We start from the raw sequence: 26,160 nt of genomic DNA on the forward strand, positions 1-26,160 counted from the left end.
TTCTCACATTCTTTTTCACAGAAAACACAGATATCATCAATAGCCACAAATTTGGATATCATAGAATTGTATGGATATATCTTATGTAAAACTTTAAAGTGTACTTCCTTAACTTTGTTTGGTATACAATATTTGTAAGGCCTTAACCATGCATTTTTCCAGACAATGTCAGGAATAAATAAGCATGTTCCAGAAAAATGTTCCTCTTGGTGTAAGTTGGTTTTGTGAATGAAGAATTTGTCTTATATATTTATTACAACAAGATTTCTCAAGTAAGCCAACGCCTTCCAATTTAAGTTCTGGATAAACTTTGTGATCATTACCAAAGCTAAGATGAGTTTTCATTAGTGTAGTTAGACCACTGGGAATGGCTTTGATCACAGAAATAAACTCTCTGAAAGGTATTGGAAACTCTTTCAATGTTATAAATTGTTCATATGTGAGAATATTACCCTTGTTGTCGAAAACACCAAGAACAAAGTCAATATTCCTCTCATGCCAGCTGGGGTAGAACAATGACTTATTCCTTACAGTTATGTCTGAATTATTCCACAAAAGAGCTTTATGTGGGGAAAAATTGTGCAGGAAACATATTTTCCAGGCCATTAAGCTTGTTGGTGAAACCTAGCCGGTGAAACCTAGCAGGAATATAATTACATTTCAGTAAAAATTGAAGACCTCCCAACTTATTAAACACATTATTTGGAATGAAATACCATATTGAATCAGTATTGATTAAACATCTTTCAACCAGTTGATCTTGAAAGTGTTTTTTCATAGATGTTTTGAACGCACTGATAAGTCTGAAGTCAGAGATTTTTGAGTTCTCAGTTGTTTTGAACGCGGCAACAATGGCCAATACATCGCATTAGCAGTCCAGGGTTTATATACACCATTGGTTTCTTTAATGTATCGTTAACCCTGGCCACAGGGATTCGGTTGGTCTTGTAAAGTGTCAATCTACAGATTTTCCGCCCTATAGATAAAGTAGGGGCGTCTCTGTATGACATCATTTGCCAAACTTTTCAACATGGCGACACAACAAACGGAAGCGATCGAAGCAATGGAAAATGCGAACCGAACTTCGCATCCTGGCTTCAGTAACGACAAGTATTCTCTGCTCGTCATTGTCGGTGGACATAGTCGGACTGGATTTGTGGACTACGTGGTTGCAGAGATAAAGAGAGGTAATGTGGACCAATGTTGATTGATTTAGTGCCAGACTGCGCTTCCACCTCCCGATTTGGCTCGAGCTAGCGCCTTTAGTACAGGTGACGTTGCATACTGTATTACTGCGGTTTCAAGTATATTCCGTCAACAAATGGTTCTAATTGCAAATCAACACACACATCAGCCAATTGTCACTGAAATATCCCACTAGTCTCGTGAATGTATGTAAATGTTTTCCACGACGAAATACAACGTTAAAGATGATGCCACATGCAACCCCCGTTTGTAGTAGACATCAAATGGAAAGATAAGGGAGGAGGAAGCCAGTAAGGGATACAATAGCAACAAGGATGTTGAATCTCCTGGCAGATGGTTAGCAGAGGGCATCTGCATGGTGTGTAAGTTAACAAAACAAAATGGTCAATATGGTGTGATGGTGTAAGTTCACAAAACAAAATGGGCAATATTATTTTACTTCGAATCTGATTTACCAGTTGATCACTAGCTTTGGATGATCTTACCTGATAGACCAGCTGTCAATCAGACCATAAACTAGACCGCTAGGTTAGCAACGGAAGTTTAAACTATTTAAAATTATCAGGCAAAATTTAAAGTTAAAAGACCATTTAATGCAATGGCATGCTTTAGCACTTGCTCTATAATGATTAGTTCTGACATTTAAATCTTAAATACTGTCGTCAATATTTACGAATACATATTTTGTGTAAATTATCATTCATTTATTTAAATTTAACACATTTCATCATTACATAAAGTATTTTTTTACACCCATTTCGCAGTAATCATTCTGGGATTGAAGTGTCAGACATGTCTAAAACCCTTCCTCCAAAGTACAATGCTTCATTTTCTGTTATCTTACCTAGAATGACTCTGTATGATGTGCAGGTGGTCACCAGAGTTCTAATTCTTGGCTTTGATGACCTTGTCATTGAAACATATTCATAAAAATGTTCTATGCTATTTTGTTACCAGTATATAAAGCTTGGGCAGCTAAACTGAATTTTGTTTTTTCTTCTCTGTTTGTACACCATATAAGATTATTCTTGATGACTGCAAGTGCCTCTGAGTGATTTAAGGTAACTGTGTACTTCTATCATGAATCACATTTATTTCAATTACATGACATGATGCAGAGTTGCCTCTGTCTGGTAGTGGGCAGGGGCTCCATTTTGTGTGTGCATTGAAATTTGCTTGGCTCGTAGTGTTGAGGAATCCAATAGCTGTCATTTCCCACTTCTGATTAGCTGAGGGAAGCTGTTTTATGCTGAGTTCATCTTTTACAGACTTGCATTACTAGCCACACTGCAAATCACTCTTTCATCCCATGGCAACAAGCCAATGGAAGGGCTCAACATTTGTACCCGCCGCTCTATCTAAGGAGCCGAATAGCTTTTGCCTCACTTTCCAAGGACATTGCTCCAGAGAAAGGTGTGGTATGTTTGTTTACTAAACACGGCAGTAAACACATTGAGCAGGCGGAGACATTTTAGATTACATTTAGCCTACGTTGCATCTTCCTCATCCCTTTAAGACTGCTTGTTTTGGAGGAAAGTTTATCTTGGCTTGCATCCATAAAATGCACTGTGTTTAAAGACTCCTGTCTGGTTCCAAGATGCCACTGTGCTGGACTTCTGGTGGTTTCTCACCAGGGAGGGACTCCCCTGTGCACTGACTTCTCCAGGGTCAAGACAGGAGATCGTTGTAAAGGTCTGGCCTCTCGAGACCACTCAAGACCTCAGGGTCCTCTAGTCTCACACGAGATCACGGAATGGGTGGGCTTTTTCCCCAAGCTTGTAAGGGTTTTTGTAAGGGTGCCTTCTTGCTGTTTGTTTTAGTTTAGTTACTAACATACAGCCCTGCGCATCTGTCAGGGTGTTGCCTTAATAGTTCCGATTTTGTAGAAAGAAACAGTTTGCGGTGAGCTTTGAACACTCCAAGGCTAGTAACATTCACAACGCTTGTTTGTAACTTGCTTGTAGCTGATTTTTTTTCTTCCCACTCACGCTTCAATGAATAGCAGGAAATTATATTTCCAAATAACGTCAACATCCTGATTTGTGTGTCACACCTGTATAGCGTTAGTTAATGGAAGAATATGCGGTTTTTATTGCTTCCGGCTACTTAGAAAATGAGTAACAAATCAAATGGTGATGAGTGATTCCTCAAATACAGACCAAAAATTATGATTTTGGGGATTTTCACAAAATGTAATCCACAGAATAGTCCTTTGGTAGAAGGATTGTTGACATATACAGTACATTTGGAAAGTATTCAGACCGCTTCCCTTTTTACACATTTTGTTACATTACCGGATTGTGTGGAGGCACAGATCTGGGGAAGGGTACCAAATAATGTCTGCAGCATTGAAGATCCCCAAGAACACAGTGGCCTCCATCATTCTTAAATGAAAGAAGTTTAGAACTACCAAGACTCTTCCTAGAGCTGTCTGCCTGGCCAAATGGTGCAATCGAGGGAGAAGGGCCTTTGTCAGGGAGGAGACCAAGAACCCAATGGTCACTCTGACAGAGCTCTAGAGTTCCTCTGTGGAGATGGGAGAACATTACAGAAAGACAACCATCTCTGCAACACTTCACCAATCAGGCTTTTATGGTAGAGTGGCCAGATAGAAGCCACTCCTCAGTAAAAGGCACATGACAGCCCGCTTGGAGTCTGCCAAAAGGCACCTAAAGACTCTGACCATGAGAAACAAGATTCTCTGGTCTGATGAAACCAAGATTGAACTCTGGCCTGAATGCCAAGCGTCATGTCTGGAGGAAACCTGCCACCATCCCTACAGTGAAGCATGGTGGTGGCAGCATCATGCTGTGGGGATGTTTTTCAACGGCAGGGACTGGGCGACTAGCCAGGTTTGAGGGAAAGATGAACGGTGCAAAATACAGAGATCCTTGATGAAGCGCTCAAGAATGGGGCGACGGTTCACCTTCCAACAGGACAACGACCCTAAGCACACAGCCAAGACAACGCAGGAGTGGCTTTGGAACAAGTCTCTGAATGTCCTTGAGTGGCCCACCCAGAGCCCGGACTTGAACCCGATCGAACTTCTCTGGAGAGACCTGAAAAGAGCTGTGCAGCAACACTCCCCATCCAACCTGACAGAGCTTGAGAGGATCTGCAGAGAAGAATGGTACAAACTCCCCGAATACAGGTGTGCTGTGCTTGTAGCATCATACCCAAAAAGACTCGAGGTTGTAATTGCTGCCAAAGGTGCTTCAACAAAGTATTGAGTAAAGGGTCTGAATACCTATGCAAATGTTGTATTCCCCCCCCAAAACATTTTTTCTACATTTGTAGAAATGTCTATAAACTTGTTTTTGCTTTGTCATTATGGGGTATTGTGTGTAGATTGAATTAAAAATAAATATTCAATAAATTTTAGAATAAGGCTGTAACGTAACAAAATATGGAAAAAGTGAAGGGGTCTGAATACTTTCTGAATGCACTGTATCTAGCTCCATTACTCCAGTATCCCTGCACATTGCAAATATGGTTTGGAACTGAACCTGTGTGTATATAGTATGCTTACTTACTTATTGTGTTTGTCTTATTTCTCATGTTTTTTTTTCTACGATTACATTGCTACTGATTATTGCATTGTTGGGTTTTGAATTTGCAAGAAAGGCATTTCACTGTACTTGTGCATGTGACATTAAAACTTGAAACTGAAACTTGAATATTTCATGGCCCTAAACCCGCCCACCCCGCGGATATAACCGCGGGGACTGTGTGTTATGAGTCAACCCGCGCATCACTTGTACACTGTTAGTCACTCACCCTTCTAGATAACTTGAAACAGCCTAACCAGGTATTGTCTTGAAGTCGCCTAGGCTAGCTAGTGCTAGCCAACTTCTTTCACCAATTAGCAGGCCGGTGTTCGACCCGTGGCAAAGTTGGTTTGACATTGGATAGTCTTCTTTTGTCTGGGTTTCATGAGGAATCACTTTGATTTGATTTCCGTGCCCTTTGCATAGGCTTGTAGACTCTGCTGCTACATTTAGCATGTTCTCTTTCGGATAGTTTCCCCATGCTCACAACATCACTTGATTCCCATAAATTCATGCAAGTTGGCAACTTGTGTACCATTTACAAGAATTGACTGCAAATGTCAGTGAATAGTTTTGGTCTCGAAAATATGTAATTGTCATGCCTCCTTCAGTGTGCCTTGGCAGCGTTCAGTGTGATGGAATGGTGAAGTCTCTTGAAGAAGCCAGCAGCCCTGAGAGCCCAGTTACGCTGCCGAGCATAAATAATGCAACCTATTTACTTCAGCTTAGCTTCACCAGAGTGCCAGAGAATAAAGTCTCCGTTGTCAGGACGTACACGTTGGTTCTTCCACTACCCCTTTAGCATTAGCTATTCGGAGTTACCTTATCACCATCCAGACAGACTCCAACAACCGTGCAGTTCAGAGGCGAGGTGTGGATGTACTACCCAGAATACCCTGGGTTGCTAGGAGAACATTGTCCTTAAATGCAGAGGTTGGGTAAGTTGGTAGTGGCATTCAATGTTGTCTACCATTTCTATCTGGTTCAGCTTGGGCAAGGGAGGGTACTAGGGACGATGCAGCTGTGTGTCTGAGTGTGAAAATACTGGACTCTGGCTGCATCTTGTTGAGAGCTTGTACCCCCATAATGAGACTGAATGTGTAAAGTTCAGTCATTAGCAGTGTTTCCCCTAGGATTTTGTTTTGATGCAATGGAAAAGTTAGGCGGCTACGGGGGTCTGGGTGAATTCCCCCTGGAAGATCTTTTTTTTGTAGAACGACTGAGAATGTTACTTCTGGTGACTTTTTAAAGACAATTTGTACTCCAATACATGAACATTTAATTATGTTGATCTGTGCCACTGCACGGATCACCCAGCTCATACTGACACACCCATGAGCCTCCTGTCTTGCATCCTCACCCACTGAGTCCCGATCGACACCGGACGTCCATGAACTTTGAAAAGTAGTTGAAATATGGTCAGTCCACCCTGCCCTTGATGTTAACGTCCACAGAGAGAGCGGACTGGACCAAATCTGAGCCTATCATGGACAAATGTTTAACAAGTTTTGATAGTACAGTGAGTTGAGCATAGAAGAGTACTGTACAGTTAGTAAAGTACAGGACAGTGACTACAGCACAGTCGATTATAGTACAATGCAATACAGTACAGTAAAGATGTCCAAAGGAGAATGACATTCATTTCCATAGTTATGCATTTCTGTGTAGTACAGATCAGGGAACCATTACCATAATCCCATTACCAGGTGTAAATCCACTTCACTTACTGTAGTTTAATAACTAAATAGATTTTTTTCAAACTCAAGGTGCCATGTCATAGCTGACATACCCTTCTTTCTGCAGACATCTTTGAATCTTAATTTGGAGCAGATATTTAAGAGTTTTTGAAAAACCTGGTTGCATTAAAAACAGATTTTACCGTAATTCCATTACCAAAGTTTGCATCTGCAAAGTTCTTCCACTAAATTTAGGTTTTGTACATTTTTCCATGGAAATTGTTAAAAGTAGTCCTCGTGCATAGAGTTGTATGTTGTTAAACTTTTGAAATCAATGCTTTTTGTTTGGCATACATTTTAATGTGAAAACTGTGTTAAAGCTTAATTCTGTTACAGTGGAATTGCCCGTCAGTATCTGTGTTGAGGCCATGTGACTGATGTCACAAACACTTCCTCTGTGTGTGTGTGTGTGTGTGTGTGTGTGTGTGTGTCACACTGCTCACCATATCCTTCCCTTCCTGGTCAGTGATAGAGGCAGGCGCTTTGTTAATGATTTTGTTTGGGGAACAAGCCTGAAGAAACGGTCTTGTGTTGAAGATTCTCTGAGTATAACATGATTAAAAGTATTTGGTGATGACTGTAAATTTGTACATTTTTTTTAATGAATGCAGCCCCTGAATATTCTATCCCTTCTACATGGTCAACATGCTTGTGATTGCTGGCAAAGTGCAAATAGAAGAGGGGCTTCCTATTGAAAGAACAACGCTGTGCAGGTGGTCTGTCAGTTGGTTCAGCTGTGCTGGTTCTTATGTGTTGTTGTAATGTGCTGATGGACGGCCTAGAAAAGATAACAGACATTTTGACCTGCTGGGGTTTTCTTTGCTCCAACCCAACGGTGGGTCAAGCTAGCCCTAGTCTAGCCCAGACAAGTCTTCTCTTGTCTGAGACTTAGCAGCTGCCTCTGTGTACTCTAGAATCCTCTCAGGACCCCTCAGCCCCATTTCCCATCTGCTACCACCAGTGTCCATTGTACTCCCTCTTGAGTGTCTGTGTTGTATGTGCCACTGGCTTAACACTAGACCCGCTAAAGCGGTCATTTTGACAGCTCATGAATTTATTTTATTTTTCTGCCATTTCTAAAGTCATATCCCCTCCGTCGTTGACTTTTCCTAAAAAAGTCTATATAACACACTGTCGTTGTTAGAATTGTTAAATCACAAACAGAACTGGAATTAGAACCAGTTTTAGGAGGGCGTGTCATTATTTGAATGGTTTTCCCCGTTGCCCTTCCTCCCGACAGTAGGGCCTGCTCCGCTCATTCTCCCGACGTTGGAAGGTGCAGTGGCCAGTTGATAATCACCCTGGTAATTGCCTCAACTGAACCTAAATGAATCATGACCTCTCTGATTATTCTTCTGATTCTACACCTCTGAGGCCTAAGTGCAAAAAAGCCAAAATGGTGCGCACTGAGCAGGTTCCCGCGCCACCACCAAATGAAACGGTGAGAAAGGAAGGGAAGGCACCATTTCGGAAAAGATCCACATCGGGCAGCAGGTGAGCAAGTGTCGGAGAATGTGGTGATGAGGCTTGTGGAACTTTACGTTGGCAAGGGGAGAAATGTCACAGTGGACAATTTCTTCACTTTACTGTCATTGGTGAAGAAGTTGCTTGCAAATAAAACAAGCTTAGTCGGCACCATGAACAAAGCAAGACGGGAGCTTCCTCCCTCAAAATAAGGCACCTGCACAGTCGTTGTACTCCACAACGGTGCTGAAGAATGACAACACTCACACTATACCAATTAAAGGCAAGAAAGAACGTTTCTGTCATGAGCACCATGCATCCGACAGTTGCCATAGTCAGGGACACAATAAAGAGAACCGGATACTGTTACGCACTATAACCAAAGATATGTCAATATTGCATAATACACATTGCCATATATACTGAACAAAAAATATGAACGCAACATGTGAAGTATTTGTCCCATGTTTCATGAGCTGAAGTAAAAGATCCCAGAAACAATCCATACTTTCAAAATGCTTATTTTGCTCATTTTGTGTACAAATGTGTTTATATCCCTTTTAGTGAGCATTTCTCCTTGGTCAAGATAATCCATCCACCTGACAAGTGTGGCATATCAAGAAGCTGATTAAACAGCATGATCATTACACAGGTGCACATTGTGCTGGGGACAATAAAATGCCACTCAAAAATCTGCAGTTTTGTCACACAACACAATGCCACAGATGTCTCAAGTTTTGAGGGAGCGTGCAATTGGCATGCTGACTGCAGGAATGGCCATCAGAGCTGTTGCCAGATAACTTAATGTTCATTTTTCGACCATAAATTGCCTCCAACTTTGCTTTAGAGATTTGGAGGTACATCCAACCGGTCTCACAACCGCAGACTATGTGTATGGCGTTGTGTGGGCGAGCGGTTTGCTGATGTCAACGTTGTGAACAGAGTACCTCATGGTGGCGTTGGGGTTATGGTATGAGCAGGCATAAGCTACGGACAACGAACACTATTACGTTTTATTGATGGCAATTTGAATGCACAGAGATACTGAGTTCCTGAGGCCCATTGTCATGCCATTCATACCTCGTGTTTCTGAAGGATAATGCATGGCCACATGTCGGATCTGTACACAATTTTCTGATTGCCACTAGGCATGAAAGGGGGCCAAAAAAATGTCATGTTCTGATCTGGTGGAAAGGTCATAAAATAGGTGTACCTGAGTACTACTTATCCCTTGCGCAAAACAGCCTATGGCTGTGTTTGTCTGTACGGAGCTCACTAGCGCCAGAATATTTTATTCAATGTTTCCTAGCACCAACTTTGGCTGGACCAAGTTAATACAATAGTTGATACAATGTTTCAAGTTTCTTGAAAACAGGCCATGCATAGCCAATGTGATTTATAGGATATTTATTTTATCAGGATATTTTCTATCTTTGGGCTTCATTGTGGGACTATCATTTGTTTTTCAACAGGACAATGACCCAACATACCTCCAGGCTGTGTAAGGGCTGTTTTACCAGCCAGCTATATGTTGATAATGTTGTGGTTCAGCCACGACTCTGTGAAAGCATAAGATTTTACAGTTTTTAATGTCCCGTTGGTCGTTTAATCTTCCTCGTAGGTCATAGATTTTATTTTCCAATGATGATTGCATGTTAGCTAGTAGAACGGAAAGCAGTGGGGGTTTATTCGATTGCCTATGAATTCTCAGAAGGCAGCCCGACCTCCGTCCTCTTTTTCTCCGTCTTTACGCAAATTACTGGGATTTGGGCCTGTTCCCGGGAAAGCAGTATGTCCTTCACGTCGGACTCGTTAAAGGAAAAAAATGATACATTAGCTATATCAGATGACCTGGCCTGCACAATCCCCCGACCTCAACCAAATTGAGATGGTTTCGGATTTGTCGGACCGTAGAGTGAAGGAAAAGCAGCCAAGAAGTGCTGAGCATATGTGGGAAGATCCTTCAAGACTGTTGTAAAAGCATTCCAGGTGAAGCTGGTTGAGAGAATGCCAAGTGTGCAAAGCTGTCAAGGCAAAGGGTGGCTATTTTTGGTTATTACATGATTTCATATGTGTTATTTCATAGTTTTGATATCTTCACTATTATTCTAGTGTAGAAAATAGTAAAAATCAAGAAAAACCCTTTGTGTAGGTGTCTAAACTTTTGTGTGTGTGTAGACAGACAGAGACAGACATATATCTATCTCACATTTCGACCTATCAATTGGTCGAAAGAACAGAAGACTCTCGTTCTACCAAGATTATTTTTTAGTCTGGGATGGCCCTAGTAAAGAGAGAGGAAGAGGCGAAGCGAGGTTTCAGTCTCGCCAAAATGTGTCCAAAATAAGCCCAATGTGTTTCTATGGGCTTATTTTGAACCTCAGCTTGTCGCCTGCCTTTATTTATAAAGCCCTTTTTACATCAGCCGATGTCACAAAGTGCTATACAGAAACCCAGCTTAAAACCCCAAACAGCAATCAATGCAGATGCAGAAGCACGGTGGCTAGGAAAAACTCCCTAGAAAGGCAGGAACCTAGGAAGAAACCTAGAGGAACCAGGCTCTGATGGGTGGCCAGTCCTCTTCTGGCTGTGCCGGCTGGAGATTATAACAGTACATGGCCAAGATGTTCAAATGTTCATAGATGACCAGCAGTGTCAAATAATAATCACTGGTTGTAGAGGGTGCAATAGGTTAGCACCTCAGGAGTAAATGTATTTTCATAGCCGATCATTCAGTTAAACAGCAGGTGCGGGGGTGAGAAGGTTGAAAACAGCAGGTCCGGGACAAGGTAGCACGTCTGGTGAACAAGTCAGGTTTCCATAGCCGCAGGCAGAACAGTTGAAACTGGTGGACTGGGGACAGCACGACCAGGTGGACTGGGGACAGCAAGGAGTCATTAGGCCAGGTAGTCCTGAGGCATGGTCCTAGGATGATATTATATTAGGATGATCATCTCGTCATTACATACAGATCCGTGGTGTAAATGGGAAGGTGCACAAAGCACAGAAAGAGACGAGACCAAAAAGACAACATGAGAACAAGCGGCCATAAACGCTCATAGAAACAAAAGAAAACAAAACCTTGATGCCTTGCAATACAGGCATTTGGAATATCGTGCAAAAACATTAATTCCACTTCATTAAATGTATCGTCCAGCCCTAGTTTGTGTGTGTGTAAGGTCCAGTAAGTGTGCAAGAATGTCAGTGCAAAAAAAAGGGTCTCAATGCAAATAGTCCGGGTATCCATTTGATTAACTGTTCAGCAGTCTTATGGCTTGGAGGTAGAAGCTGTTCAGGAGCCTTTTGATCCCAGACTTGTCGCTCAGGTACTGCTTCCATTGCGGTAACAGAGAGAACAGTCTATGACATGGTGACTGGAGTCTTTGACAATTTTTAGGGCTTTCCTCTGACACCGCCTGGTATAGAGGTCCTGGATTGCAGGATGTACTGGACAGTACGCACTACCCTCTAGCGCATTGCGATCGGATGCCAAGCAGTTGCCATACCAAGTGGCGATGCAGCCAGTCAAGATGCTCTCAATGGTGCAGCTGTACAACTTTTTGAGGATCTGAGGGCCCATGACAAATCTTTTCAGCTTCCTGAGTGGGGGAAGAGGCGTTGTCGTGCTCTCTTCAAGATTATGTTGGTGTGTTTGTCTCATGATAGGTTAGGGCTGAGCGGTATACCTTTTTTTACGATATACTGTTATTGATGCACGGACCAGTTTGGGTTTTTACTTTACCTTCTATAACGGTATTTGAATGTTTGGTTTGTTAAATGTTATACGCGGTGTGTAATGTCCATCTTTATAGTTTACTTCGTTACTTGAGTCCTCTCTCGCCACTCTCTCTCGATGCCGCTTTCCACACAGACCTTTCACTCAAGGAGCTCATTTGTTGTTCCTCGACCAAGAGACACTTGCGTTTTCACTTTGGTTCTTAATATAAATCCACTAGCGTTTTTATAATTACACTATTCGTTTGTGTTTCTTACATCTGCAAACAGCTAGTGTATTTTCTTAGCAAGTTGTTCCTAAATCTTGTTAGCTGCTGATTGTTAGCCGCTAATGCTAATCGCTAGCTAGCTAATAAATGTACTGAGTAAGAGCTTACATAATTAGCTATACAGCCTGATAATACCAGTGATGGTTTAGACCTAAATCAGCATGTTAGTGCAACAGTATCTTCTAAATGAAAGAGGAATACACGAAGCAAGAATATGTTAGCTACACGAAGTAGCTAAGAGAGAACGTTCAATGTAGCCAAAGATTATAGGGTCCCCTAGGAAACACATAACAACACTTTAGTTCTTACCCTGACACAACTCCTCCCTGGCATTTCCATTTCTTGTCATGTCAAACACTTTATTCAAAGTGCCCACTATTATATTTTAACTATATAATTAGAATAGTCATTGTATTTCCACGATTCCAACAGTTAACCCAAGTGTTTTGCTCTAAATTGATAGTCAAATTGCAATTGCAACAATTGGTTAAAAATAAGGCTCAGATTTCTTGCGCATATCGTGCAGCCCTACGTGGCAGTGTGGAAATTATCTCAAATAAGTGCAGGAAATGTTGACTTTGGTTGAATTGAACAGTATAAAACAATCAGAAGGGAGAAAGACCCATTGAAGTCTCTTAGAATGTATGTGTTCCCACCCTAGGGTTACGCAGTACTCATAAAGCAAATGAAGAACTTTATTTATTCCAAAACATAAAATACTGTCATAACGTCCAATTTAAAAATAAATCCCCCCCCAAATTTTTTTTGGGGGGGGCATATCACCCAGCCCTATGATAGGTTCTTAGTGATGTGGACACAGAGGAACTTGAAGCTCTCATCCCGCCCCACTACAGCCCCGTTGATGTGAATGGGGGCGTGCTCGGCCCTCTGTTTCCTGCAGTCCACGATTAACTCCTTTTGTCTTGCTGACGTTGAAGGAGAAGTTGTTGTCCTGGCACCACACTGCCAGGTCTCTGAGCTCCTCCCTGTAGGCTGTCTCATCGTTCTCGGCGATTAGGCCCACCACAGTCGTGCCTTCTGCAAACTTAATGATAGTGTTGGAGTGCCCGGCCACATAGTTGTGGGTGAACAGGGAGTACAGGAGGGGACTAAGCACGCACCCCTGTGGTGGATGTGTTGTTACCTACCTTCACCACCTGGGTGCGGCCCATCAGGAAGTCCTGAATCCAGTTGCAGAGGGAGTTGTTTAATCCCACGGTCCTTAGCTTAGTGATGAGTTTGGAGGGCACTATGGTGATGATCGCTGAGCTGTAGTCAATGAACAGCATTCTCATGTAGGGGTTCCTTTTGTCCAGGTGGGAAAGGGCAGTATGGAGTGCAATAGTGATTGCGTCATCTATGAATCAGTTGCGGCGGTATGCAGGCTTGAGCAGTTGGTATACTGGGGTATTTGGAAAAAGCCATGAGATGGGTTTTTCAATACCATCAAATAGGGCTTGGCGTTATGGCCAAAATCTCATATCCCGATATAGGTCATTTCATATCCCGATAACAATACATATCACGATATACACATTTTCTGTAAATTCAATTAATAAATAGTTTATATATAATGACCTCATGTGAAGGCCTATTTCTTATTACATTTTGAATTATACTCAACAAATAAAAGGTATTTGCATTTGGTACCTTGGGTCGAGTGTTTGCACCAACTCATGAAACCCCCTGTTTCTCGACCGTGTAAATTGGGGCCATGTCTTTGCAGATGTAAGTTGTAACGGCAGCTGTTCTCCTTCCATCTTCGTGATTCTTTGCCATATGGTGTGCCGTGGGCAAAAGCCTCTTGCAACGTCTGAGTCAGGGGTTTGTTTTGAGCACTCGACTGTACTTTTTTGGGTCTCATCCGTAGACTCTCTCTGTACTGTTTCACATGATTATTGCGTAGGTGGTAAGAGGTTAGTGGTGTTTGAGCCTGTTGTTGGGACCGGCCTGCGGCATAGTTTGCAGAGGATGGTTTTCTGGTCCGTGTCAGACTTTTCATACCCAAACCACGTCCATGCGACCGAAGTAGCCCCTCTTTTAGGTACGGTCTCCGTGCTCTGTGTCGCGTTCACTCTCCTCCATGTTTGTTTGTGTTGCAAAGCGACTTCCAGTTGCCGAACACTATTGCCGTAAAGTGTGATTTGCGACACAACGAAATAAACGGTAGAGCATAATATGAAACGATAGACGTTTTTCTATCGTCACACGATATATATCGTCATATCGCCCGGCCCTACCGTCAACTATTTTTTGGGGAAATTTTTCAATGATTTTGAATATTTGTAGCAACTTTTTAAGTTAATACTTGCTGTCAACTTGTGCAATACGTTAGGAGATAAAGCATATTGCGTTCTTCATTTCACATGTCACATTATTCCCCAGAACAGTTGAGCCAGTCATGTGTTCCTTGTAAAGTCCATAACAAGAGAAAGCGGGAGCTGGTGAGTCCAGTAAGACCCTTTTTAGTACTGTTTTCCTTTTGAATCAATTCATTTCACTCAGAATGTGCATGCAAATCAGGACAAATGGCTAGATATTTTCAATGCAAGTTCCAAATCACTGCCAGACAAAGATGTTTGCCTGTTGAGGTTATACGGAAGTAAAGTAATGCCCAGGTCCATGTTCTTCCCTAGCCTGGGTGCTATTCTGAGACATTTGCTTCAGACTTTTCAGTCTAGAAACAAAACTAGGAATTGTTATATGGGTGCGGTATTCAGTGATTTGGATCTTCCTTTCCTGATCAAAGGGCAGTAACTTATTTTGAGCTGCCCAAGACATTCAGTGTTACAAACGTAAATAATGTTTAATATAGGATGCATGCTAAAACAGTGTGCTTGGCTAGATCATTGTGACAAACTAATATCCTTCTGCTCTCTGTGTAATTTGAATGAGCTTGCCAAAATCCTCAACGAGCATAGCAGTAAGCTACTGTAGCAATACTTCATCAAACTTTAAAACAGAATTTTACAAGAATGAGAAATAATGTCAACACAATGTCTGTAGTGGCAGTTCAGTCTAGAATGGCTGGTCGTAATTCCCAACAGTTCAGAATGGAATGCCCGACCCCAGAGATCAGAACACGCACTTTCTTTTCATTCAATATTTTTTATATATATATGAGATGTAATTTTTTTTTTTTTAAAGGATGAGTGTGTGTTGCGCTGAATGAACGTGTATATATATATATATTTATTAGCCGTCCCTTTTCTGTGTAATTTGCCAATTATTAAACAGTTCAGCAGTAGCCTAACAATAGTGCCACAGAGTATAATAATGAATTTTATAGATATCGTCCCATCTTCATTTAGTTGTTCCAGAATGAGCTGAAACAACCTTGGGCTGGTCCCTAGGCCAGTGGTCTCTCACCTTTTTTTGTTAAAATGTTCATGACGAACTGAGCAATGATTACAATTGGTTGAGGAGTTACTGTCTTCTCGGAAGACTGGGAGACTAGTGGGCTGCCTTGCAGTGTATAAAAAAAATCTTCTACTGCTTTTTTCTCTGTTTTTGGAGAAGTAATAAAAATAACATGTGCCGATGAGGTCGGAGCTAAATTTGTCCCAGACAGACAGAAGGGGAGGCTGCTTCCTCTTGCTTTTTCATTGTCCCTCTTGATCTTCACTATGGTGAGCGAATTCAAAAGCAGATCTTCTCTCTGCAAATCTTTTTTAGTGAAGATTCATCATACATATGGTCGTATAGGCAGGGGAATTCGTTTTTTTGTCTTTTGCCCTTTGTGTTCAAATAGGCCTACAGTATGTCTTCATTACAATATTTAGATTATAAAATTAGAAGTCTGTCAATTTGCTCACCAGGGTCTACTTTGCTGTTTAGCATTCATTACTTTTTCTAGTAGAGTTGAATCTGATATTGCCCGCCCACTGTTAGTTATGTCATCACCACATGCAATGCTTAAGCCCTTAAATGGCTAATCCCTTTACTACAGTGGTCTTTCTTGGCAGTGTAGCTCTCTTGTCATGCAGGGCACGTCATATGGACCATATGAATTCTGTGCCCTCCAATTTGGATTTGACACTGCACCCGTGTACCACATTAGACATGACAGACATACCCTTTGTATACATTTTTCATGCAGTATAAGTCCACGTTTTAACCTATGCTATATAGCCTATAGTTTAATTGCAGCAAAATTGTAGATGAAATGTACACATTATATTCTGTCTTATTATCCATTTGTCATACTCTTAGTTCATGTCTTGGTCATTTTATTGTATTTAGTCTATTTTTACATAATGTTATTGTACTTCTGCTATGTCGTTTAGTCTAGGAATTTGAGGCCTCCGTTCAATTATCAGCTGCATGGTATTTATAGCATGTTGACGTTACAAAAAGAACCTCCAACAGTGACAGAGCCATAACCTATTATATTGTTTACTGTATGTGAGTTACTTATTAAAGGTGCAATATGCAGAAATTGCTCCGCCAATTCCTAGTTGCTAAAATTCGAATAGTTCGCCTAATTTCCGTTTGACTAAACAAGCAGTCATTGTGTAGAGAATCATTGCACCACCTAATCCAGCTGTGAAATATATTTTCCATAACCAAAAATATTGTATTTTCAGCTGTTTGAAGCTGGTGTAGCCCAAAAAGTTACATATTGCAGCTTTAACTCAAAATATGTTTGTAATTTCATTACCGGTACACAAGTAGCATTTTCCATGTTATCTGTGAGTGAGTTAGTCTCTCAGCCCATCCCTGAAGTCTTTGCTTCCCTAGTTGTAGTTTCAGTTTGAATCCTTCCCTTTCTCCTCTAAATACAATCCCTTAGCCTGACCGACATTAACACAAACCTCAACGATATAATTACTCTAGGCAGTGTTGTCCAATAATCGGGTTGTAAAATGGCAGAGTTATGTCTGTATGTTATTATGAAGCAACTCTGAGCCTGGGCACGTTCTACTTCCATCTCTGGCCAATTACATATACTGTAAGTCTGTATGGCTTCTGTCAGGTGCAACTAAACTCCACAATAGCTAGCATTGCCTTTCGTTACGAGAATAGAAATATAATATCCTATGTCAAATGAATGGTACTTCACTTTCCTCAAGGCCTTTGAAAGTTAAGTGTATGTTTGGTTTGAATACTTGAACATGCTGTTGACTTGAGTATTGAGTGTTCTCCTAACCACCCTGGTGTGTGTGTGTTTTCACAGGCATCCGCTCATGGGATGTGGACCTGACATTCTGTAACCTGGACGAGCAGCTCAAGCTCTTTGTGTCTCGACACTCTGCCTTCTTCTCGGAAGAAATAAAAGGTAAGGAGCTTTTTCCATCCGTCTATCCTTCTGGGTAAAAACATCAGTGACTGAACTGTAAAACCCCTCCCTGTTGGCCCTCAGTATTAAGTCTCTTGACACGATGGTGATCATGGCAAGGGATCCGTCGTCCTTGATCGGCTTGGTTTCGACTGTACGTCTTTATCCGTTTCAACGCAGAAAATGACGTCTTAATGGTTGCTGTTGTGGTTGGTATAGTGTGGACCAGCTGCAGTAACTTGCGACAGTCTGTGTCAGGTCATGCTGGAACAAAAAGCTGAGGAGCTGTCCAGCTGATTTGTGTCATACCATTTGTGAACTGTACTTGTAATATTTTGACAGGCTCTCGTTTGCTGGTGTTGTGAAATTGTTTTTGTTTTTTTGCGGTCCACTGAGCCAAGGCAATTAAGTTCACCAAATTGGTCAAACCTGGCTCTCTTCTGAACATAGATATTATCCAGTATGTTGCCATAGATTCGCCCCCTCTAGACTCCGTTTACTATGAGTTTCGCTTTCTGCCAGGCCCAGTTCATTGCATTTCAGCTCGAATCGCTCATAGGAACTAGAAGTCTTGCCGCTGCCGTTCCGGTGCTTTCATTGTGTCACCGATACGGTGGAAAATTTAGCAAAGGCATGTAGTAGTTCCACATGGTTGTCCCTGGGCCTGTTTGATGAGCTGCCACTCATCGTTACCGCGAAATGCCAACTCCTGTTGACATGGGTAGAATGATGTAGCATTAATTAGCTAGGTCTTAAAAAATCTCACCATTCTCTTTGACCTTTGCATTGTGCATGCTGATGTTCAATCTCCGTTGTTCATTCAATGCCAGACCTATCCGTGAGCTGCCAAATGTCTGAAGAGCTATTGATCTAAATGATGCCATTATTTTTCCTGTCCAAATATTGACCCATACTTGTACGCCTGCTATTATTTTCATTATGTTGTATGGCTCCTTATCAAAGTTCATTCAATGAGTTACATTGAATATCTGTGTGAATGCGGTTTATGACCCACTTTTCAAACTCGACAGCTGTGAAATTGAGCAAAGACACATGATGAAAAGCAAAAAAAGCATTTTCTGTGAAACACATTGTTACATCTCATGACAGTCACAGTTCTTAGAGAAGATGCCATAAGCATAAATTAGTTGATCATTCTAAATAGTACAAGAGAGTTGCTTTGAATGTGAATAACCATTCTGCTATGCTCCAACAAACTGAGCCATTGGAACCTCCTTACATTACTCTATAGCTTACAATCCATTTCGCATTCTATTATTGACCCCTGTTAGGTGTGTGCGTGTCTCTCCCTGCTGTTGGCATGCTGGGCCACAGTGGTTAGCAACACGGCAGTACCCTTGGACTTGGTGTTTGCGTGCAGAGAGGCTGTGGCAGCCGTTAGCTGGGGGCTGCAAGCCACTTGTGGATTAGAAAGTTTGACTAGCTCGGCTGGTCAGGGTCTGCTCAGTCAGGCAAACACCAGCGAGTTTACACTTGCCCAGCGTCTTCACACTCGAGTGGAGATGGAGCTCGCTTCCCCACGAGATTGTATCTCCCGTGATAACTCCTTCTTTTATATCTGGTTGCTCTGCCAGCGTCTTTCAATTCAGCCCCACTGAAAAGCCTCATTCGGATAGACTGATGAACTTTTCAGATGAGTGGGCTATTTATTTATCTATCATCCAGATAATCGACAATACATCCGGAAGAATTCTAGAATTGACTTTGAGAAAAATACTTGTTTTGTCTTTACTTCTCCCTCAGCCAAACATCTACTTGAGAAATCTAGCAGAGTATCACCAGCCTTGGTCAAGGCAGAAAGCGTCAACCCAGATAACTTCTGGGTTATCTGCCCATCTGCCGCTAATGATAGACATGAGTCAATGTTTTATTTGACTGGCTGGGATGGTGTATGCAATGCCATGGCTGGTAATGGGTGCTGTCCACTACCAGTGGCCAGCTGGCTGTTTCTTCATGTCAGGTCAGTTGATAATTTAAGCTAAGTGATGTTTTCCAAAGCCCAGATAGCGACCCACCTAAGTTACAGCAGGAGTTGTCTTGCATAGCCAGATGTCGTATTCTCATGTTTGCTCTGTATAGTGACGCCTGGAAATGTCAGGTTTCTCAAGGTGAGAACACTCCTGTGAGATCCAGAGGCCAACAAGCAACCTCCTTTTTGTCTGCTTGTAGAATAACTTAAACGCCACGCACACCAGACTATAGCCGTAGAAATATTGCAATTAGATCTATACTCTGGAGCCAATCTTACTGGGCCTCAGTGTTCTTCCTTTACACCTCAACAATACAACTTCAGCAGAGTAGCTCCTTCGGACGGTTATTTGAATCTTTGCAGTGTAGTTTGCGTGGAGAGTTAGTGATCATGTTAGTGGGGAGGACAGAGGAATGAGACAAGTTGGTTGATGGAAAGCAGAGAGAGAAATCCCAGGGAGAGTGGGAGGAGGAGAGAGAGTGTGTGTGTGTGACCTCACAGCTGAAAATAGTTTGCCACAGCTGCACCATCCTCGCCCTGAAGCCCATCTTCCCTCAGTCACCAGAACATTTGTTTATCCTCGGGACAACTTTCTCCTCAAGTATCAAGAACTACCTCGCCCAACCTTCAGGCCTCACCCATTCACAATCTGTGTGTCACACCCCAACACCCGCAATAATCCACACTTGCACTTTCATGCTAGCACAGGCTATCGCAACTCTGTAAAAGGAATACTATGTTACTGCAGTGCTCCACTATGGAATCTGTGCTGCAGAGCCTCTTCCGGGCAGCAGGCTGACTAATGGCAGGCCAGCTGTTGAGGAATGTGGGGCAGAGCCTGTGTGTGTGTGTGTGTTTACACTAGAGGAGTGTTACTGGGCAGGGTGGTGCAGGATGGGGGAGCATGACAGTCATCAGGGGGCACATGGTGTGCCACACAGTGCCTTGCCTTGCTCTCATTTCACAGGCCTACAGTATAACCTTATCCAGAATGGGCTAATTCATGACAAATACCTAATACAAATAAGTTAGAATATACAGTATATTGGAGGAAAGTTACCAAACAGAGTGACACAGTTTTAGTAATTAGGCTACTCTATAGCTGCAAGCTAATGAATATGATACTGATAGATATATGTTTTGGAAAAGGGGACTTTTTTTTTCTTGTGAGGCTGACTGTCTCCTGTTACAGTGGGCAGGGCTCCAGGCTGACTGTCTCCTGTTACAGTGGGCAGGGCTCCAGGCTGACTGTCTCCTGTTACAGTGGGCAGGGCTCAAGGCTGACTGTCCCCTGTTACAGTGGGCAGGGCTCCAGGCTGACTGTCTCCTGTTACAGTGGGCAGGGCTCCAGGCTGACTGTCTCCTGTTACAGTGGGCAGGGCTCCAGGCTGACTGTCTCCTGTTAGTGGGCAGGGCTCCAGGCTGACTGTCCCCTGTTACAGTGGGCAGGGCTCCAGGCTGACTGTCCCCTGTTACAGTGGGCAGGGCTCCAGGCTGACTGTCTCCTGTTACAGTGGGCAGGGCTCCAGGCTGACTGTCTCCTGTTACAGTGGGCAGGGCTCCAGGCTGACTGTCTCCTGTTACAGTGGGCAGGGCTCCAGGCTGACTGTCTCCTGTTACAGTGGGCAGGGCTCCAGGCTGACTGTCTCCTGTTACAGTGGGCAGGGCTCCAGGCTGACTGTCTCCTGTTACAGTGGGCAGGGCTCCAGGCTGACTGTCCCCTGTTACAGTGGACAGGGCTCCAGGCTGACTGTCCCCTGTTACAGTGGACAGGGCTCCAGGCTGACTGTCCCCTGTTACAGTGGACAGGGCTCCAGGCTGACTGTCCCCTGTTACAGTGGGCAGGGCTCCAGGCTGACTGTCTCCTGTTACAGTGGGCAGGGCTCCAGGCTGACTGTCTCCTGTTACAGTGGGCAGGGCTCCAGGCTGACTGTCCCCTGTTACAGTGGGCAGGGCTCCAGGCTGACATTTTCCCCTGGTGGCACAGCTAGGGCATTTGGAATTTGAGGTTTCACCAATGTGACTGCTTTGGTGAAAGCAGACAAGTCTAATGTGTTTTACAAAGTATATTGAAAGCAGGTGCTTCAACACAGGTGTTTAATATGCTTAGTCATGTATAAAAATGCCCAGTTGCCCATTATTTAGCTACCATGGCTAGAAGAAGAGATGTCAGTGACTGTGAAAGAAGGGTCTCAAAGGAGCATAGGCGGTTTAAGTGGTGTGTGTGTCTGTGTGTTTGTCACAGATTTCAATTGAACACTTATGGGAGATTCTTGAGCGCCATCTGGGATAGCGTTTTCCACCACCATCAACAAACACCCAATGATGGGATTTCTTGTGAAAGAATGGTGTTGCATCCCTCCAGTAGTTCCAGACACTTGTAGAATCTATGCCACGGTGCTTTGAAGCTGGTGGCTCGTTGTGCCACAACACCCTATTAAGACACTATGTTGGAGTTTCCTTTATTTGGGCAGTTACCCGTGTTTTCAATGGGATTTTTATTTATTTATCAGAGCTGCTTTCTTTTATCATTATTTAATTTGTCATGTTCAAATGATGTCCTTGTATTGAAGCCTAAACTATTAACAGTGGTTATTACTGTAAATCTCTTCATGACTGAGGATCTATTGGTATGTACTACTGCCATATTGCATATACATACTGTGAATGCAACTGTCTGGTAGTACACATCCAATTCCCTTCGTATGAACTCTGAGGATAGTGCCAAAAATGTCCTTATGAGTCAGTTCTCGTGGATAATCCAGTCTGAAGCCCAGTTGGGTGGGTTTCTATCTCTTCACTCTGAAGCCCAGTTGGGTGGGTGAGAAATATTTATTCATCCTTACGTCGTCTTTGCTGCTCAAAATATATTTGTGTTTCCAGGCCCTCAGCTCCTTTCTGATCCTGAAACATTTGCCTTGATGTCAAGCTTGCCTTTTTCTTATCACGCCTTACTTACAGTATTTTATTGTATATATTCTCCCTGTTAAATGAATTTGACCTTTTTCTATTAGCAAGGTTAAGACTACTACTAATGTCCTAAAAGCAGTCCACTCTGGATTCTTTGTGATGAAAACAGGGTAATGTATGTCACTGGCATTAAAGCTGCAATATGTAACTTTCTGGGCCACCTGACCAAATTCACATAGAAATGTGAGTTATAGATCTGTCATTGCAAGCAAGTCTAAGAAGCAGTAGTAGAGCTGTTATAAGTGCACTATTTCTATGTTTCCCATTCTAACGTTTTGTTTTTGCGTCTTTTACTTTCGGTTTTGTACACCAGCTGAAAATACAATATTTTTGGTTATGGAAGAGCTATTTCACAGCAGTTCAGATGGTACAATTATTCTCTACACTATATTTGCTTGTTTTGTCATATTAACCGAAACAGTAAACATTTTAGCAACCAGGAAATGTCGGAGTGATTTCTGCATAGTGCACCTTTAAATCTGATTGCTTTGGTGAAAGCAGACAATTCAACTTGTTTAAATTGGCTTTGAATAAAAGCTTTGTATGATGAAATTGCAATGCGACTCGTGAATTGGACACTTGTTTTGGTTTGATTGTGTGTGTCTAATAGGTATCATGGAACTCAACACTGTGTTTTCAAATATCCCTTGAAAAATATTAGACCTTATAAAATGTGCAATCATTTTTTTGTTGGATCATAAAATCAGAGTGCATTATATCAGATAGTTTGTTTTCACGCACTCTTGTCAGATGCTGAATGTTTATAAATAAATGTATTTCCCCCCCCTCCACTTTATCAAACAATTTGCATAACGTCACCGATGCTGCTGCGGTCGTTCTCTGTGGCAATATGTTGTTCAAAGTGGCTAGAGAGAAATTATGTACTACTGGGAAAACTATATGCTGCTGAAAATATTAAGATATAAGCTTATGCATCCTATAGGATGACTCATGAAAGGCGCTTGGCTACGTTTCATTCAGTCGCACTCCATTTAATAAGAGAGGAAACGCAAAGCTGGCACCTGTCGTCATTCCAATCCTCACACACACATGCTGTCCCTGCAACTAGACAGTTTATTTCTATCTGATTAAAAGAGATGAAGTCCAGACAGGCTAGGCCTATTTTTAGGAAACTTTCTGAATGGACATAGAGAATTAGTGAAGTCATACACGCACACCCACCCACCTAAAATGACCCATCATTCAAAGCCGCCTGCAGCACATCTCTCTTTACACAATCAAATCACATTTGTCCTTTCCCAAAAACGTATTAGCTTAAAATCCTTTCTGTAGGATATTTTTAAAATGGTCTACGTTAAAACATGTTGGTATTACAGACTTGGACAGGGAGAGGTTGAAAATGTCAGTGAAGACACTTGCCAGTTGGTCAGCGCATGCTCGCAGTACACGTCCTGGTAATCCATCTGGCCCTGCGGCCTTGTGAATATTGACCTGTCTAAAGGTCTTACTGAACTTTCTCCATTTAGAGACAATTTGCCTTACTGTGGACTGATGAACATCGAGGCTTTTAGAGATACTTTTGTAACTCTTTCCAGCTTTATGCAAGCCAAAAATTCGTAATCTTAGGTCTTCTGATCTCTTTTGTTCGAGGCGTGGTTCACATCAGGCAATGCTTCTTGTGAATAGCAAACTCACAATTAATTAATTAATACCTTTTTTATAGGGCAAGGCAGCTCTAACCAACATCTCCAATCTCATCTCATTGATGGGACTCCAGGTTAGCTGACTCCAATTAGCTTTTGGAGAAGTCATTAGCTTAGGGGTTCACATACTTTCCCCAACCTACCATTGTTGTGACTTAGATGAAGATCAGATCACGTTTTATGCAGAAATCTAGGTAATTCCAAAGGGTTCACATACTTTTTCCTGCCACTGTACAATTATCTAGACTAAACGGAGCCCCTGTACATTGACCCTGTACCGGTACCCCTTGTATATAGCCTCGCTATTGTTTTTTACTGCTGCTCTTGAACTTAGATGTAGACAAAGTTAGCAAAAACAATTGCTTGTGAACTCTGTTTTATTTTTGTGTATTTATTTATTTATTTATTAGGGGTACACTCTCGCTATTAGGTAAAGTTAATCTACATGAAAATTAAATGTAATAAAACATTAATGTAGGCCTATTTAAACGGTTTCGACGGTTGTTTTATTTTCATGGCGGTCTTCATCCATTACAGTCAGTTACACGGTTATTAAATATCCGTCCTAGCCTTAGTCACAGCATCACACAATAATACAAATAGGAGTAATCATCCTATAACGTCATTGTAAAGTCAAGCACAATGCTCTATTGAGAAGTGTAAGAGACCACAGATGGCATTTGAAATATTATTTCTCTCTTATATAAAAGTTAAGTTCCAAAGATATCCAGGAAATAAATATTTAAGAAATAAATTAATCCAGTGATTGTCATGAATTTTGGGTTGACAATTAAGCTTTTTATTTATTTATTTACTGTCAAAATAAGGCTCTAGATTTTTTTTGGTTCAATAGAGATGAATTTGCTTCCATCTTTGTGCACAAATATTACATAGGCATAATTCAATTTGTGCTAGTTCAACGCCTGACGACGTGCAAACTCAAAACACATTAGCTAGATCGCTAAGTGTAAATGGAACAACTATTGCTAGTATCCATGTATTAATCAAAGAGTAAATGTAATTTCCTACTTTGCAATGAGGCCTATTGCACTGGCGATGGCCGATATTTGAAAGCCATATTTGAAAGCCATATCAGATATCTCGATTGTAAAAGTGTGCTTTGAGATAGATAGATATATAAACAACAAACGTATACCTACAGAAAGTGAACCTCTTTAATGTGGACAGCTAACTGCTTTCAAATAGGGGTGCACAATATGGGCAAAACATCTAATTGTGATTTATTTATGTTTTCAACCAAATATTGAGATTGCAATTTGACTTACAGATAACTGCCAAAGGAAATACCAACAAAGTATTTTAATAGGGCGTTGAACCATCACGAGCCAGAACAGCTTCAATGCACCTTGGCATAGATTCCAGAAGTGTCTGGAACTCTATTGGAGAGATGCGACACTGTTCTTCCATGAGAAATTCCATCATTTGGTGTTTTGTTGATGGTGGTGGAAAACGCTGTCTCAGGCGCCGCTCCAGAATCCCCCCATAAGTGTTAAATTGGGTTAACATCTGATAGTTTTCATGCTCATCAAACCATTCACTGACCACTTGTGCCCTGTGGGTGGGAGCATTGTCATTCTGTGGGGGTGTAGCCAACATTATGGCCTGCCCAGCATTTTTATACATGACCCTAAGCATGATGGGATGTTAATTGCGGAATGAATTCAGGAACTACACTTGTGTGGAAGCACCTGCTTTTAATTATACTTTGTATCCCTCATTTACTCAAGTGTTTCCATTATTTTGGCATTATCAAAGCACTTGGGTGAACTGTTGGGATGATAACATTTGAATAATTATTATATTTCTATGGTTGGTGTTTGACAGAACAACAAATTAAAAAAGCCAGGTAGGAGATATGACATGTTAGGAACCAAAGTCTTTGTCAGTGTTTCCAAGGGGACCCTAATTACAAATTTGAATAGATACATTTAGATTTTAGAATATAGGTAGCTCTCTGATTCAGAACATAATGTTTCACTAACAACATGCTGACCTAAAAAATAATAATCTGAAAACCAAATTTGAAAACATGTATTTTTCCACATATAGACGCACACTATGTGTTAATTAAATCCACTAAATGTACTGAGCTTGTCTGATGCTGTTAGCACACTGTTTGATTAAATAATTAAGATACAAATGACAGAGGCAGAGATCAAGAGCCTAACTAGAACAAAAAAATCTGTTCCCAACCCCCATCCTTCCGCTGCTGCTGGCCTTCACAGATTCTGCCGTTATGCTCCTGAAGTTTCCGGTAATAGGCTACAACAGGTGTACGC

At 41.9% G+C, this 26,160-nt stretch overlaps 1 protein-coding gene across 1 annotated transcript in view; it reads left to right on the forward strand.

The window, feature by feature from the left end:
• Window positions 1-1,027: 1,027 nt before the first annotated feature.
• LOC120054671 (microtubule-associated protein 1B-like) overlaps window positions 1,028-26,160 on the forward strand; it is a 40,424-nt gene continuing 15,291 nt past the window's right edge. Inside the window, exons 1-2 of the mRNA XM_039002198.1 lie at window positions 1,028-1,187; window positions 17,135-17,236. Coding sequence (XP_038858126.1) covers window positions 1,031-1,187; window positions 17,135-17,236 — 259 coding nt within the window. The 5' untranslated portion in view covers window positions 1,028-1,030. The remainder of the gene's footprint in view (window positions 1,188-17,134; window positions 17,237-26,160) is intronic.

Source organism: Salvelinus namaycush, chromosome 10, assembly GCF_016432855.1.
Source record: "Salvelinus namaycush isolate Seneca chromosome 10, SaNama_1.0, whole genome shotgun sequence".
Classification (NCBI taxonomy): Eukaryota; Metazoa; Chordata; class Actinopteri; order Salmoniformes; family Salmonidae; genus Salvelinus; species Salvelinus namaycush.